Raw genomic sequence first — 15,608 nt, 5'->3', positions numbered from 1 at the left:
CAACTACCACAAAATTTAGACAAATTCCAATGACCACATGCATACCAACTTGATACACATTTTTACGAGATCATTTTCAGGAACAACTTGCAAGAGAACGAACCGTATCGGGAAGAATACAAATTCAAGTTTGGTATCATGACGAACGGAAGGAATTGGTGGTCGCAGTCCTAGCAGCCGATGATTTAGCCCCGCGAGACGAAAGTCTCGGTTTTGGATCACTCCCAGAAGCTTATGCTCGCTTATGTTTAATGCCTTTAACGTGAGTAGAACGAACAGAACATTCCAAACACTACCTCTGAAAAAATCTGTTGGTTGAAGTGCAAAACGTAACACCTATGTCCATATTAAGAGTATCTTCGCATTTCGAAATTTCCCAATAGATTTTCGAGATACTTGTACGAAATTATTAAATAAAACTCTCTTCCACCACACCAACAGAACTGAAGAACACTGCGTCCAAACTGAAGTCGCCCCAGCCAGTCAGAACCCCATTTGGAATGCCAACTTGAGTTTCCCTGGAGTTCCAGGTGACGAGCTAATGGAACGCGTGCTGGAAATAACTCTGTGGGACTTGATTCCCCACAACGAACACGCTTTCTTAGGCGAGTGTTCCGTGGACCTGCAGAAGGCTTTTCTGGATGACCGCGCCGTCTGGTGCCGCTTGGAAGACCCCAGACAGCTACGGGGCAAATCTCCCCACACTTCACCGAGAAGCTCAATAGCCGGTGCCGGAAAGCGCAACGACTTCGGCAACCAAAGAAGCGTCTCAGACGACGTCGACTCGATAGGGGAATGTGCGAGTTTGTTGCATCCAGACCACGCGTGGGGATCGCGACGAGGTTCCAGTCAATCGGAGCAACTGGAAGTTGAAGTCTATCAGCTGGGAAAAGATTTCTCGAGATCCTTGCCGGGTTCGAGAAGGTCTTCGTTTCAATCAGCGCAAGAGCAAGCCGAACAAGAAGTTCCCGCAGCTCCACCTCCACCATCTTACAGCAGAGACAGGAGAAGGAGCAGTTGTACTAGAATGCTGAGGGATCCGGAGGAGATACTCAAGTCGCTGAAAGCAGTGAAGGGAGAGCTTGGAAGAACTATGAGCTTGTCAGCAGAAAAAAGACACCGAAGTAAGTTCAGGCTTTACTTTATTTAACCATTTGACCCCTACTTATGTTTCTAACACTTTAGCACACCTCACATACTCTCCATAAGATTTAACAAAGCTTTCAAAATATCTGTTTCACTTGAACCAAGAACGAAAAACGGAAAAATGCAAGACACGAGTTACATTACGATCGTGCGTTATGTTCTCGAAGAATCTCAATCTACATCAATGTTTGAATATTTTGGGAGTTTTGAATTATCTGTAAATGGTGCCTCACGCTTTCTAATAATATTCCTTTCTCTTCTTACACATTTTAAACATTTAGCGGATCTTTAGCCGCATATTGGTAAGATATTCACTAATCAGCACGTATTTGCACCTGTTTTTACCAAAATATTTTAATGCTTTAATTTTGGTAAAACGGTCATGTGGTACATCCCTTGTGCTTGTGTGATGTCGGTACCCTTTGCTTATGCTACTTTATTACTGTTTATTATACAATTAAATGTCCTCATAAATATGTCACCACAAACTCATTTCACATGCAGAATTACATATTCTTCTTTATAGAATTACTCCGTCAGTAAATTTACAGTAAAAAACCATTCCAATGAAAATAATGTAAATACAGTGATTTAAAATGGTAAAGGATCTTAATTCTAAAATCTTTGTATCTAAATAATAATTAATTCTTTACCTAGGTAGTTATGTAAAGAATTTAACTATAAATAACCAGGATTTTTAAAACATTCCCTTTTTTTAATATACGTATCTTTCTCACAACGTTACAAATCCTTGTAGGTACGTAGAATTCTTTTTCAACGGCTTTTCAAGTAAAGCACTTCTCAATTAATATTCAGGCTACACATGGTTTCCTTCACCGTCTAGACTCGAACATCATTCAATATTCATCACACAATGTGCAGAAATTTGAACAAGCAGAAACTTTGCCGTGTGTCTAGCTGCAATCATTATACTTCAATACCCATTGATACTTAACATCCAATAACACTTTACAATCGTAAACATTGTACAACACGTGAATACCTAGAAGCCATTAACCTACTGCATTAATACGATCGCGGTTCATATAATGAATATGTAAAAGCAATCAATTCATCACGTTCTCGAAACATTATAAGTAAGTAAGAACCCTTTCGTTGGGGTGTAAACATAATTTACTGTGAGTGTACTGACGTTTTTAGTAACAAACATTAATTACATTTTTTGCTTAATTAACTATGTATTGCATTTTAAAACAAATAACATGTAGGTAATATTTGAAGATATTCTTAAAATCAGAGCTTGGAAACAATTGACTTATTACAGCATTTAAATACAGGTATCAGTATCAAAAATACCTTTTTTGATAAAGATTTTATGTAGTTAAAAACTTTTAAAAATCCCACTATATTCTGTATTTAAATGCTTGAAAATATTTGATCCATCTCTGTTCTTTCATTTTGTAGCTAAATCAAGTATGAAGTACATTAGTTAGGCAGTTTGATTCATATTAGAAATTGGGCGTAGATCTGCCAGAAGTTGTCTAACTAAAATTGGCCATTAGTTAAAATCCGCGTATTGGTATATAACGGAAAATGAACTTAGTAGTTGCTTCTAGTTCCATCATCATCATTATAATTTAGCTCTAGGAAATAGAATCATGTATAGAGAGTATCGATGAATTTTGAGCGTCTCATCCTTGTCTCGCCAACAGGATCGACTAGCGGCGCCTCGAACAGAGAAGGTCGGAAAGACAGCGTTATGGAAATAGCGGAGACCGGCAAAGAGAATAGCCCCCCTTCGAGCCCGGAGCGCACGTCTCCCCCTCGACTAGGCCCCGGCCAAATTAAACCGCGTGGATTTCGCTTATCGAGCACGCGACCGGTAGAGCTGAAATTAGGTCTCCTGATGACAAAGGGCCAGCTAGAAGTGGAAGTGGTGTGCGCGAGACACATTGCTCCTCGAGAGACGCCTCCGGATACGTACGTCAAGTGCTATTTAAGAGACGGCGACCGCTGGCTACAGAAGAAGAAGACGAGGGTCGTGCGGCACACCTGCGAGCCGCAATTCCGGCAGACGCTCAAATATCAGGCCTGCGACGTCTTGGGCAGGAGCCTGGTCGTCATGCTCTGGGAAAGACAAGGCGGCTTCGAACACAACCAAGGCCTGGGGGGAGCCGAGGTGGCTCTGGATTCTTTAACTCTCACCCATCTCACAACCAGCTGGTATCCGCTGTTTCCCATTCATTCGCTCGGCTCTGATTCTAACGATTCGCCTTGACCTGCTCCAGACACCCCCCCTGAGGATGCCACAGATTGAGGCGCCGAACGACTGTTTCAGAGCAAGATCCCAGATAGACGTAACTTCCCCATCCCGCTTGCTTTCATTCACGCTTTCATATGCTTGAGTGGTGTGCAAGATAACTTCATAATTGAGTTCATTAACATTATTGTACTTATTACACTTCACTAATGCAGATTTTGATGACTTCATCTTCCTTTCGCAATAAATGAAGACGCCAAATTAGGGCGCTGCAAAAATCATCGCATCAACGATTGTTACAACCGACCAAAGCTACCCATTGTGTAGCTTTGCTACTAAAAATCACTACGACAGATAATTATCTTTTAGCCTCTAGTAGGTACTCTTTAGTGTAGTGCATCTGTTTGATTGAACTTTTGGTACGAAGAAATAATAACCATAATTTTAGTCCATCCTTAGGTATTTAAAATAAAAATAACTCAGACAGAGATTAACCCTGCGTTACACGGGTGCATTGCTAGTCACACGAACACACGGGTTGGGTCTGAGAGACCCAAAATTGAATAATTTTTTTTGCAAATTAGGTCATGGTTTTTAAGTTCTGTTGCTGTTATGTTCTCCGTTAGTGTGTTTGTTTTTCGCATATCCATTTAATTATTACAAATTTTAATTTAAAAATATGCTTTGCGATTTATTCATAAAACACTGCATTTTTGGCAAAAGGCATAAACAAAAATTTGTACAGAAATTCAAATTTTTTTTAAATCACTGCGAAAATTATTCACCCAAACAAAACAAAACACCACGCGGTGTGTTCTAATCATAACTCAGCCCTCCAAAATTTACAAAAATATTTTGCTTTACGATCTTTGCATTGCTTGCAGCGTCCTAGACTATTTCAGGTGGTTCCGGGCGCTATTCCTCCGGAAGTCCGGTCAAGCACATTGTTAATTCTCGAATGCTTCGTTTTAGGTGTAGATCATTCCCTGTTTATATTTCTTACTTGAGGCTCTCGTCTTGTGTTTATTATTTGTTATTTGTTGTTTTGTTTGTTATTTGTTTTTTTTTTTTTTCAGAATATAAGAATAAAAATGTTATACGATGACACGGGTTGGGTCTCACAGACCCAAATGCCCTCCAGACCAAAAACGGCTCAGGAATTATTTTAATTAATTCCTACAATCTAAAATACACCAAAAGTTGAGAAGGTACTGAAGAGCCCAATTAAATTACTTAAAACATAACGAAAATACAGCGTATTTTTACATGGTCTGGGTCTCACAGACCCAATCCGTGCGACGCAGGGTTTTAAATAATACTTACCTACCACTAAAATAAATTTGCTAATTTCACAACCGGTAATTTTTATCTGTCTAATAGCAAATTATATGAATCGTGTGAAATGATCCTCTTTGAGTTATGACGACTTCCAAGCATCCATTACATTTTTATTAACTCTCAACGTTGATGTTATTGTCGCTGCCGTGTTCTTTGTAACATAAAGACAACCAACGTTGAAACTAAAATGTTTTGGTAGCGTCTGTCTTCATTTCATTAATTTCATTCTTTATGAACATGTTTGCAAACATCCGATTATTCTCTTCATTATTTAACAACCAGTGTAGCTAATAAATAAGTTAGAACAAAAAACAGAAGCTCTTACTCTTAATTTAAATAGGGCAATTTAAGATCACATTAAACACAATTTAAAATAATTTTTGGTGGTTGATGCGATGATTACAATTTTCGTAATTATTTTAATTATCAAGCACACCTTAGTGTAATCAAAAATCCATTCAATGAATTCATATCAATTATCAATTAATTAATTATTTAGTGAAAAACAATTGATTGCAAGGACCAAAGATTTTGTACAGATTCGTTGTTCACATTATTTTTCTACGGATTTATCTGCGGTTCATTTAACACTATTTGAATAAAAAGTAAGTTTGGGGGTTACCAAACGAATTATTGACGTGAATATAACATATTATAATAAACTAAATGTAAGAAAATTGTTTGTGCTGAACTACACCAATGTATATAAAACTTGATCGTAGTTTTAGATTGTTCAAAAAGTTTCCCCCTTTCCAGATCTCAACTTCGCTGGTAGGGGTTTCCCTAATGTAATCATAGAAAATTTTATATGAAATAATTTAATATTCGAATTTTTAATACTTCCTAGTTAAGTAATTAAATAAATCTGCTTAATTTATTTAAGCTCAGGTGATTAAACATTACGTATCCTTCGAATTATTTACTTTTGCATTTCATGACAATCTGTAGAATTAATTAAAAAAAACCGTCTAAAACTATAAGAAAATATTAAGTACCTACTTATACCAGTTCACAACATTTATAAAACGTGAGGTGGTTGGTTTTTCCACAAAAATTTATATCGTAAAAAACTGCAAAAATATCTACAGTCTGTCCATTCTCAAACTCGAACATAGGTAATTAACATTGTATTGAACGTTTTTGCTGATTCCTGCTCGCCAATTGAACTTACAGGTAAGGTAATGGTATCAATAGAAAGATAAAATTATTGCGCTTGAAATGATACCAATAATAAGATTAAAGGTGCTATTTTTATTTTAAAATACTAATTTAAAACTTGGCGATTTTTAAATATGACATGCCATGATTTTCAAATTGGACAGCATTTGTCAAAAAATTTAGTAATTTATTGGGTTAAGTCAGCGAATTTTGGTAAATTACTGTCAAAATTATTTACGGAAAAATGAATAGTTGCTCCATACAGATTAAGACAAATTTCTCTTGAAGTAAGTTTATGTAAATCGCGGATACTGAAGATCCTCAGGAAGTACAAATATCATCCCTACAAGACACAGTGGGCCGTATGATTTCCCTTTCATTAAAGTTAAAGAATGTCGTTAAATTGTTTTGTCTCTGTCTAACATAGTGCTTGGCATATACTCTCACTTTGTCTAATCAATTATTTAGCTAATGAAAGGCTTAACGAATGGGAAATCATACGGCCCATTGTCATCAACGGATTTTTGCTGTTGAAGAAGAAAGTAAGGGTGAAACCTGTTATGAAATACAGGAGCGTGCTAATGATCGTCGCTTTCTGTCGACAATTTGCTTCACAGACGAATCTACTTTTACACTAAATAACGAACCAAATGTTCAAAACACGCGATATTGGGCTCAAGAAAACCCTCGAGTAAATTATTCCTACTAGAACTCGGTATCCTCAAAAAATTCATATCTAGGCTGGGATTTTTAATAACATTTGAAATAAAGGGAAATTTAAATTCAGCAAATTATTTAGATTTATTATTAACTAAGGTAAGAACTGCATTGTAATTTTGTCAAAGAATTTATAATAAAAACTGCTTAAACTGTTAATTACTTTAATATTATAATTTAATTCTTTGATGTATCGAAATAATGGCATAGTATCTATAAGCTGAATGCACATTGTTAATTGCCTATGTTCGACTTTGAGAGTGGACACCCGGTATATATTTTTTGAGACAATAAAGGGAAGATAAATCATACTTACAATTTTTTCGTACTTGGCAAACACTGCGGAAAAAACTATCACTATAAGATATAGGCAACTATTTATTTGAATTCCGAAATAGTACCTATAGGTATTCCCAAAAACGTCGACTCTTTATTGGCCTAAAAATGTTATATCTAAGTCAAAAGTCGAAATGACCTATCCTATATAAGTATATTACTGACCCCATGTGATTACAAAACCAACTGCTTTTCAACAATAAATGATTTTAGGATTCGGGAAATTTGGGATTAAAGTCTGCTGTTCGTGAAACTACCTACTATGAAGATTGTAATCCGTAATTTGTAAAAATCCAAGCGAATCCGAAGATGTTGCAATTGCTAAAAATAGTCACTTGTCGTTAATGTTTGTAGCGTACCGGGTGTAGAATAGATTTTGGTACATAGGCACTTTACGTGTAAAAGTAACAATCCTCGGATAGGTATTGGCCCCCCTAATCATTTTAGAACAAAGCCTTAAATACAAAAGTTGTAGAGTTTTGAAAATGGTTTCCAATTCTTACTTTTTTTGTCGTTTAACATCTTCCGTAGGTACACAATAATGGAAAAAAGAATTGAAGAATTTGTCAAAATAGCAATAGCAGTGAAGTGTAACCGAGGTGACAACCGAATTCGTTGCGTTTTGTCAAAAAATTAATTGTATTGCTGACGGGAGTCATGACAATTACCTACTATTTTATCGATAGATTTTTAATATTTAATTTTTCTTGTCTAACAGAACCAGAAGCTGTTAGAAAATGATTAGAAAAGGATTTAGATACATTTTTTTTTACTCTACAACTTTTGTATTTAATGTTTTGGGGAAAATAATTAGGGGAGCCAATATCCGAGGATTTTTAGTATTACACGTAAAGTGCCTATGTACCAAAATTCATTCTACACCCTGTATGTACAAAGAGCACAACAAACCACATAGCACCGCAATATTAGTAATGGATGAATTTAATATAGGTAAACCACATAAGTGAGTTCCAAAACTTCAGATACAAATTTCAAAGCAACTTTATTCCCAAATCGACGTACCTACCTACTGTACTGGGTGTTTATAGAATTTAAACGTAGACTTTATGTTATTCCTTCTTAAAAATTTGTTTTTCTTTCACCTCTCTTTCACCCTTTATAAATTTAGAATGTAGCTTGTTCAAATTAAATGTGCTTTTAACACACGTCTTAAATCAAAGTTGAGATATGAATTTAAAATAATTGTAATTAAAAAGTGTTGACGCCTAATCACAGTAAAAATAGTTTTAAAAACGCTTGATACTTGTAAATTTACACAATTGTTAATATGTAAGTAATTGAAATAATTGGTGGTCAAATTCGAAAAAGAAGAGATTGTTAAATGCATACAGCATTTCGTCATCATATTGTATTAAGCGATGTTTAGAAAAAGGTACCTACCTACTCAAGCGGTTAATAATATTTTAAAAACTCAAGCAACAGTTAAAGATTTCGTAGCACAAGTTCTAGCAATTAAATCACCGGAATTTCAGAATACACTTAAATAAGGTTGGGTATATTTTTCTTAAGATTGCTTAAAAATTCTAAGATAGGCGATTTGCTTTCTGAATGAATTGAATAACATTGCGTAAGGGACTAAGGGATAACTTTAATTTAACAGAAAACAGGCGACTGTTGCCTAACTGAAAGCTCAATTCAGATATACAACTGACTAAAATTTTGCAACACTATAAAACATCCCCAATTTTGCCGTAACTATGGGTTAAAATTATATAAAACGACTATGACTGAAAAGCCCTGTTAGTGAGATCTTTATAGGTTCTGTCTTCCGTAGTGTAGCAGACCACATCCATATCCCCCAAACATTGGATGGTACATGTCTAAAACTATATTTTTATGAAAAGAATCGAGATTCTTAGCAAGATCGTATGAGACTTTTGATACAATTTGATTGACTTGTGTATTTCCTAGCTTGTTCTAAATAATCAATGGCCTAACATTGAAACGCGACAATCCTCTTTAATATAATTACTCTATGGACGATACTCGTTTCTAAATGTTATAATTGTATGGACATATCCCTTAAACTAGCTAGTGACAATCTGTTCATGTGATGTAACTTACTTTTGTTCTTGGAACTGGACTGCAGTTTAGTGACTCATCTCTAAGCTATCTGCAATTCAGAACCAAATGTCTATTACATATATGATTTGTACATGTTATTGCTGTGCCATGGAGCATGATTGTTGACGTTACAAAAGCATTTCATGCTTCTGATTTGTTTCAAACATAGATATAACAATGTTATTTTAACAGCCACTTATAAATGTGTTACAAATCCGAATTATTTTTGTTATATTGTAAGTGATAACCATAAATGTGTTGTTCATATATGTAAGAGCTGGAAAAATAAAGATAATTGTATAAACTTATTGTTTTTCATTTTTATATTTAGTAACAATTTCACACAATTCTGATAAATACAAAATTATTATTTACATTTTAAACAACTTTATTGTTCACTTTGTCCCTCTTGATTACTTTTTGCTTGTGACAAAAAAGCTAAATGACCCTTGGGACATCTGTTAGCGTAGTGGCCTTTGGTGCCACATTTATAACACGTAACATCTTCAAGTTTCTTAGGGAGCATCTTTTGTAAATAAGAATTCTGAGGTTCAAAACTGTTATCATTTTGTTTTTTATTTTCATCATTTTGGCCATCCCTGTTGTCACTGTTCATTTTATTACAATGTATCGCCTTGTGACCATGCTCATTACAAAAATGGCAGATGATGACGGGAGTAGCCTTTTTCTCCTTTTGAACTTGATCAGGTGGTGCAGGTAATTCAAATCTTGGATGCATATATTTACAGTTTGGTCCATCTGGGCAAAATCCAGCGAGATAGTTAGTACACAATACTCTCCTAACATGTCTGTGCCTGCAATGTGGCCCATGTCGACAAAATCCACGGTCATACCACGGACAATCTTTTATTTTACTTTCTGGATCTATGTGGAGAAAGGGGCATTCCTTGTTGTGGCAAGCATTAAACCTTGAATAAAAATAACATTCGGGCATTTTTGTCATATCATATTCGTGTAAAAATTCGCATTGGTCGCCTTTTTTACATAGACCTCGAAGCCAATGTTTACAAACAATTGTTCGATCTCCACGAACATGACGAAATGGACATTGCGGTCCCTTTTGGCATCCTATCATAGAAGTGTAAAACTGGCATACCGCAGCAATTGATTCTAAAATAAAAAAATAAATAACAACAGATATTTGTACATATAACCTAACTTACTATCCATTCCCGAAAAAGGCAACGGCAGAGCCCCAAACTGCTCATCAAGGGCTACTTCAATATCAAATTTTATATGATCAACACTAGCCACTAAGCACTCCATGTTTTTAATTTTTTATTAGGCGACCGCAATGTTTCGTAAATAAAAGTAGAAATCAAATCACAAAAAATTAACTGCCTTCACACTACATCACAGTCAATACGCAGGCTTCGCAATCTGCGTTTAGGCCACAGAGATATATAAAGTAAATAGAGGATCAAAGCAATGCTTGAAATTTGTGATTAATAGCAACTGCGCAGGAGGGAACAGAGTTTGCGCAATGAATCAAAGCAGGACCGAATTCTTCAAATTTTATACTTTGAACAGGTCCGAACCCTACAATTTTTGGCCCTTCCAATATTATTTTTTTGCAATTTGAGTAATTATTACTTCGTGTCAATAAACAGAAATGTCCAAGCGGCCGATTTTTTTTGACGTCTTCTCAAATTGTCACCACTTTGAGTTTTTCTAATTTTTTCTTCCCACCATATTAGGTGCAAAAATCATCTGGAGAACCAATTGTTACAGTTTAAACGTGATCTAGAGCGTTTTTCTCAAATTCCTATCTTAATCGTGGGAAACCACATTTTGGTCATCTCACTAATTTAGACCTACCGCTAAATGTTAATTACTCCTAATTAATGTTTTAAAAAATTATCAATTTATTATTTAGTTACATAATAATTATTATAAAACTAATTGTTAAACTAATACATTCATATCATAACTGATTAATTGATAAGTACTTACGTTGATTTTATTAAAACATTTAAATTTAATAGATTACCATTATTTTAGTTTTCAAAAAAAAATCCGCAATAGTTATTGATTTTTAGCAGATTGCAAATAACTGCTCATTAGCTCATTCATTTCTTTTCCTTATTGTATCATATGTATATCGTTGTGGAACAAAAATGTTAAGTAGGTAATGTTAAAATAACAATGAAAAAAGTGGATGACTCATTTCACTAACTGAAAAATAGCAGTTGAGCCCACCACTAGTTTGTTGTTTGTGGTTATTTAGTTAGATCACTGACGTCTATGGTGTACCATAGAGATCAGTGGGTTGTATTCTCTGGTAAGATGGTGGTGTTGTATATAAATAAAGCGCATGCGTCGTTCCATCCCATATACCTCCATGGACGCCTCAATTTTGTTCGCGCAGCTCCGTATGTATTGCCCCTCTATTTACTTTATATATCTCTGTGGTTTAGGCTCATAAGCTGACGGCTGACAGCTGAAGCTGACATCACAGATTCTGACCAAAAATTAAAATTCAGGAGTACCAACCGCACATTATAACACCGATACGTAAAGTCCATTTACGTTGGATTTTCCTCTCAAGGTCAAATAATTAAATTTTTTGGCTCTGTAATTATGTTTTGTAAATAGTGACATGCAGCTAACCAAGTAACCAACATAATGCGATTTAGCAATGCTAAATCCAACCTGTACGGTGTTTACCTGCATGTCACTATTTACAAAACATAATTACAGAGCCAAAAAATTTAATTATTTGACCTTGAGAGGAAACACTCCAACGTGAATGGACTTTTTTCCAACGTCAAGTCTGAAAATGACATTTCCATCACTCAATTTAGAGATGAAAGTAGGCGTTTGCATCACATGTGAGGAAAGTAAATCACTTCCCTCACTAGTGGGGAAAGTAAAAAAAAAATTGATCCCCATTTAGGTATGTACAGTCGATGGACAAATAAAACTGGGACAAAAATGACAATCACATAAGTCAAAATTTACAAATTTTCATCGTTTAATTACGGCTTTATCACAAATAGGTTAACTTAGGTATGACATATTATATTATAGACACTGACAAATATTGACAATTCAATGGTCTGATTTACATAGATTAAATTTTAAGTGTCCCAGTTTTATTTGTCCACCGACCGTACATACTTTCTTTAAAATAACGTTCAAATATACATATATATACATTTGTAAGAATTCTTTATTAACAATTAGCACTTACAAAGATACTTAACTTTTTTATCAGTATTATAGAAATTAAATGTACAATTTTTTACACGAATTAAAACTCCAAATGTTCCTGATTTTTTTTTCTAAATAACGTGTCGGTACCAGTGACGTGGGAAATAGAATAGACGGAGCATCACCATCTAAAGCGTTGATTCCTATATGCAACGTTCTAAGTAAGGGCAAGTTATGCAGCAATAATAGCAAATCTGTTCTGTATTTGCCTAACATTTATGTGTCAGTTGCGCGCGAGTTTGCGCGGGTTGCAGAGGGATCGTATCGGTTGTTTTTATATTAACAAAAAGGACCTATTTGTTTGCTTTCATATAATTATAAAACTCATACTTTTTGAAGATGACTAGCACGTGTTATGTTAAAAATTGCAAAAAAGAACAATAACCCTTCTATAGATAATGTTATTACAAGGATCTGTAATGTTGTTTTTGCTACTTTACCCTCTAACTTATTTTCTCCTATAGATATATTTTAGATTTTGATTTTTTTTCGGAAAATCATAATTTTATATTAATCAAACAAATAATTGTTAATTATACCAAAATTAGACTTCATTACTTTAACAAACAATTCAACAAAAATTTAAAAGGTAAATCTGTAAGACAGCTTTTTTGTTCGACACTGTCAGAATTTGAGAATTCTCTCCTGCGTGAACGGATTTTGATAAATGTCACAACTTGTCGAAACGAAACGTCAAGGTAGTTTTAAAGATTTTAAGCGATGTGGATCCTTTAAGGGGCTCGTCGAACAAAAAGCGTTGTATTCAACTCGTTCGTGTGTAAATTGGGATTTTTTTGGCATGAGTGGGCCAGTTTAAAACGCGAGTGAAACGAGCATTTTAAAGGCCCACTCATGCCAAAAAAAAATCCCAACTTACACACAAACTCGTTAAATAAACTACTATTTAACAAAGGTTGTACTTTTTAAACATCGATAAATTAATTTGGCTTTTGTCCGTTTTTATTTAATGTATCTTTTTATTGTATTTTGTTATCCCCATCATTATAAAACTTTCGCAACAGCAACCAGCAATACAATCGGTGGCCATCTTGGTAAGGGCAAAAATGTACAGGTGGGAATCAAAGCGGTGTATCTTACGCTCCGTCTATTCTATTTCCCACGTCACTGGTCGGTACAGAGCTTGACGTTGACGCCAAACTAGCGCTTCTTACTACTTGTCTCCATCTCAGTAACGCATTGTATTCCTTTCCGTAGCGTGCTCGAGATTTTATAGGTAATAATTCCAAAGATACCTACAGGTCGACCAGAACAGCTTGGCGAGTGACGCAGTGGACTGAAATCCCTCCCATTAGCGGAGCGCACTTGTCTGTTGGGTCTGGAAGTGTTTAGATCGTGTACTAACGGGCGAAAATCAGCGCTTCAAGCTTCAAGGGAACAGCATGTCCGGGCTGTTTTGAGCAGATTTGCTTCATTGAGTGTACCGTACCTACAACCATAGCCATATCCTTGTCTTACAGAGACTCGCTCGTTTCCTCTTGTGCGCATCTCATACGCCAAGCTATTCTGGTCAAGCTGTACTTCGCTGCTTCTGGATTTGGTAAATTTACAACACTATCTTCTACTTCCATCACTATTTGTTTAGTAAATTCTGAGTAATTTTCAAGTTTTGGTAAAAACACGACTTGACATTCATTAATTAAATTTTATTGTTTACTGTGAGCATGGAAACGTGATTTTCAAATTTTACTTCTATGTTGATTTGCATAAAATAATAAATTGATAATACCTATGCAAGATAAACCGAAAGCTCTTGACGTTGGAAAAAATAGTATGTTATATACGTGAGGAAAGGTCCGTTGCTAAACTTGAATGATTAGATCAACTCGCTATCGCTCGTGATCCAATTGTCATTCTCGTTTAGCAATGCATCCCTTTCCTCACTTATATAACAATATACTATACAGGGATATGGAGGGAGCACTCTTCAAAAAAGTGGATACGACCGCGCTTTTCTGTAGACCTAATAAAAACGAGAGGCTAAATAACCCAGGACGATCCTTACCAATACGCATGCGTTAGTAACTTGGGTGCTTTGTTGTTACATGCTGTACTGCGTGCTGCGTGTAAGGCAAAGAACAGTAGATGAGTAGAACACAAACTAAAGATATAACTATGTTTTTAGAATCTTTTAATAGGTCTATTATTGTATTCAATTTGGAATCGTGTATGGCTATCTATTAAAGCACTCGTAGTTTAATGGATCTCTAAGAAAATGTTTATCAATATTTCAGTGTATTATTGTCATTTACACCAAAAAACTTCCAATATTAATGTTCAAACTCTACATTTTAACATATGTTGCAGATGTAGTTGCATCCGTTACCTTGAATTACCAATTACATAATACAAAATTCCCTAGAATTTGAAAATTTCATTTTTTTATTTAAAAAGTAAAAAAAAATCCAAAAAATAACATAAAAAACTCGCCTACAGGTCGTTTTCTAGACCTGGGATTCGTGCGCCAAATCAACCCTTATAAAACTCGTCCAAACATTTCATCACAGTTTTTTTAGCAGCAACATCTAAAATCGTTTCCTCGGAAACGCATACATTTAGTAGTTACCTTCAGGAAGGCGTGTGTGATTGGTTCGTCTTTTCCCATTTCGTGCGTTCCCGTTTCGTGCGTTTTTGGGTTCCTACCTGTTTTAGTGCCGTTTCGGGCGCCAAGAAATTGGGTAGTGCCAGTTCGTGCGTCGTCCTTTATAGGGCTTTCTCCGCAATGGTACAATGTACTAAAGGGGTCCAATTTATATCTGTACCTGAACAGCTACTGCCTGAGGGAAAAGTTATTATAAAATCTCTTCACGTCTAATGTGTAAAGTGAAAAACACATTTATTTTGGACTTAAATGCACTCAGATAGGTAGGTATAAAATAAGTAGAAGTTTGTCATAAAGCCTTTACAAGGCTAAGTGTAACTTATTCTATGCTAAATCTATAGTCAAGTGAACGAAATCAATCCCAACTTGAAGAATTTTGGATAACATTATTTGACAGCGAAACATAGTAAATACGAGTATGTGGGTAGGTATTTTTTTCACCCCATAGTAGGCGTTGAAGTGCCAATTGTGAACGCACTGTACCTACTGGTTACGAATCACGGATCAGCTGTTTGAATCTTACGTTTGACACGAGGTGGTGCCATATATAATGGTGCGTTCACAATCGACTGTTCAAGGCCTACTACAAGTTGAAATTTAAAAAAACACCCAATATAATGTTTTTGATTAAAGATATTGGGTGGGTATTCCGTACATGACCGTATCCCGCATTGTCAGCGGACCAACGCACGAAACGGCACTCGCCGCAGGTAAAGACTTGGGACGACGCCCGAATTGGGAATATTTTCAGTA

At 35.4% G+C, this 15,608-nt stretch overlaps 2 protein-coding genes across 3 annotated transcripts in view; one reads left to right on the top strand and one right to left on the bottom strand.

The window, feature by feature from the left end:
• Window positions 1–9,377, top strand: part of Fife (regulating synaptic membrane exocytosis protein fife) — a 214,837-nt gene extending 205,460 nt beyond the window's left edge. Inside the window, exons 10-12 of the mRNA XM_069051971.1 lie at window positions 81–262; window positions 442–1,124; window positions 2,820–9,377. Coding sequence (XP_068908072.1) covers window positions 81–262; window positions 442–1,124; window positions 2,820–3,385 — 1,431 coding nt within the window. The 3' untranslated portion in view covers window positions 3,386–9,377. The remainder of the gene's footprint in view (window positions 1–80; window positions 263–441; window positions 1,125–2,819) is intronic.
• The window catches only part of Clp (Cleavage and polyadenylation specificity factor subunit 4), a 100,311-nt gene continuing 93,999 nt past the window's right edge, over window positions 9,297–15,608 (bottom strand). The window contains exons 1-3 of one of the 2 annotated variants that reach the window (XM_069052067.1): window positions 11,428–11,572; window positions 10,186–10,415; window positions 9,297–10,132 (exon numbers count right to left, since the gene is read on the bottom strand). In XM_069052067.1, the coding sequence (XP_068908168.1) occupies window positions 9,390–10,132; window positions 10,186–10,288 (846 nt within the window). In that variant the 5' untranslated portion in view covers window positions 10,289–10,415; window positions 11,428–11,572 and the 3' untranslated portion in view covers window positions 9,297–9,389. Of the gene's footprint in view, window positions 10,133–10,185; window positions 10,416–11,427; window positions 11,573–15,608 lie in introns of those variants that run through there. The other variant, XM_069052076.1, reaches the window with a different exon arrangement.

Source organism: Tenebrio molitor, chromosome 1 (genome assembly GCF_963966145.1).
Source record: "Tenebrio molitor chromosome 1, icTenMoli1.1, whole genome shotgun sequence".
Lineage (NCBI taxonomy): Eukaryota > Metazoa > Arthropoda > Insecta > Coleoptera > Tenebrionidae > Tenebrio > Tenebrio molitor.
This window is presented reverse-complemented; position numbering and strand designations above follow the sequence as displayed.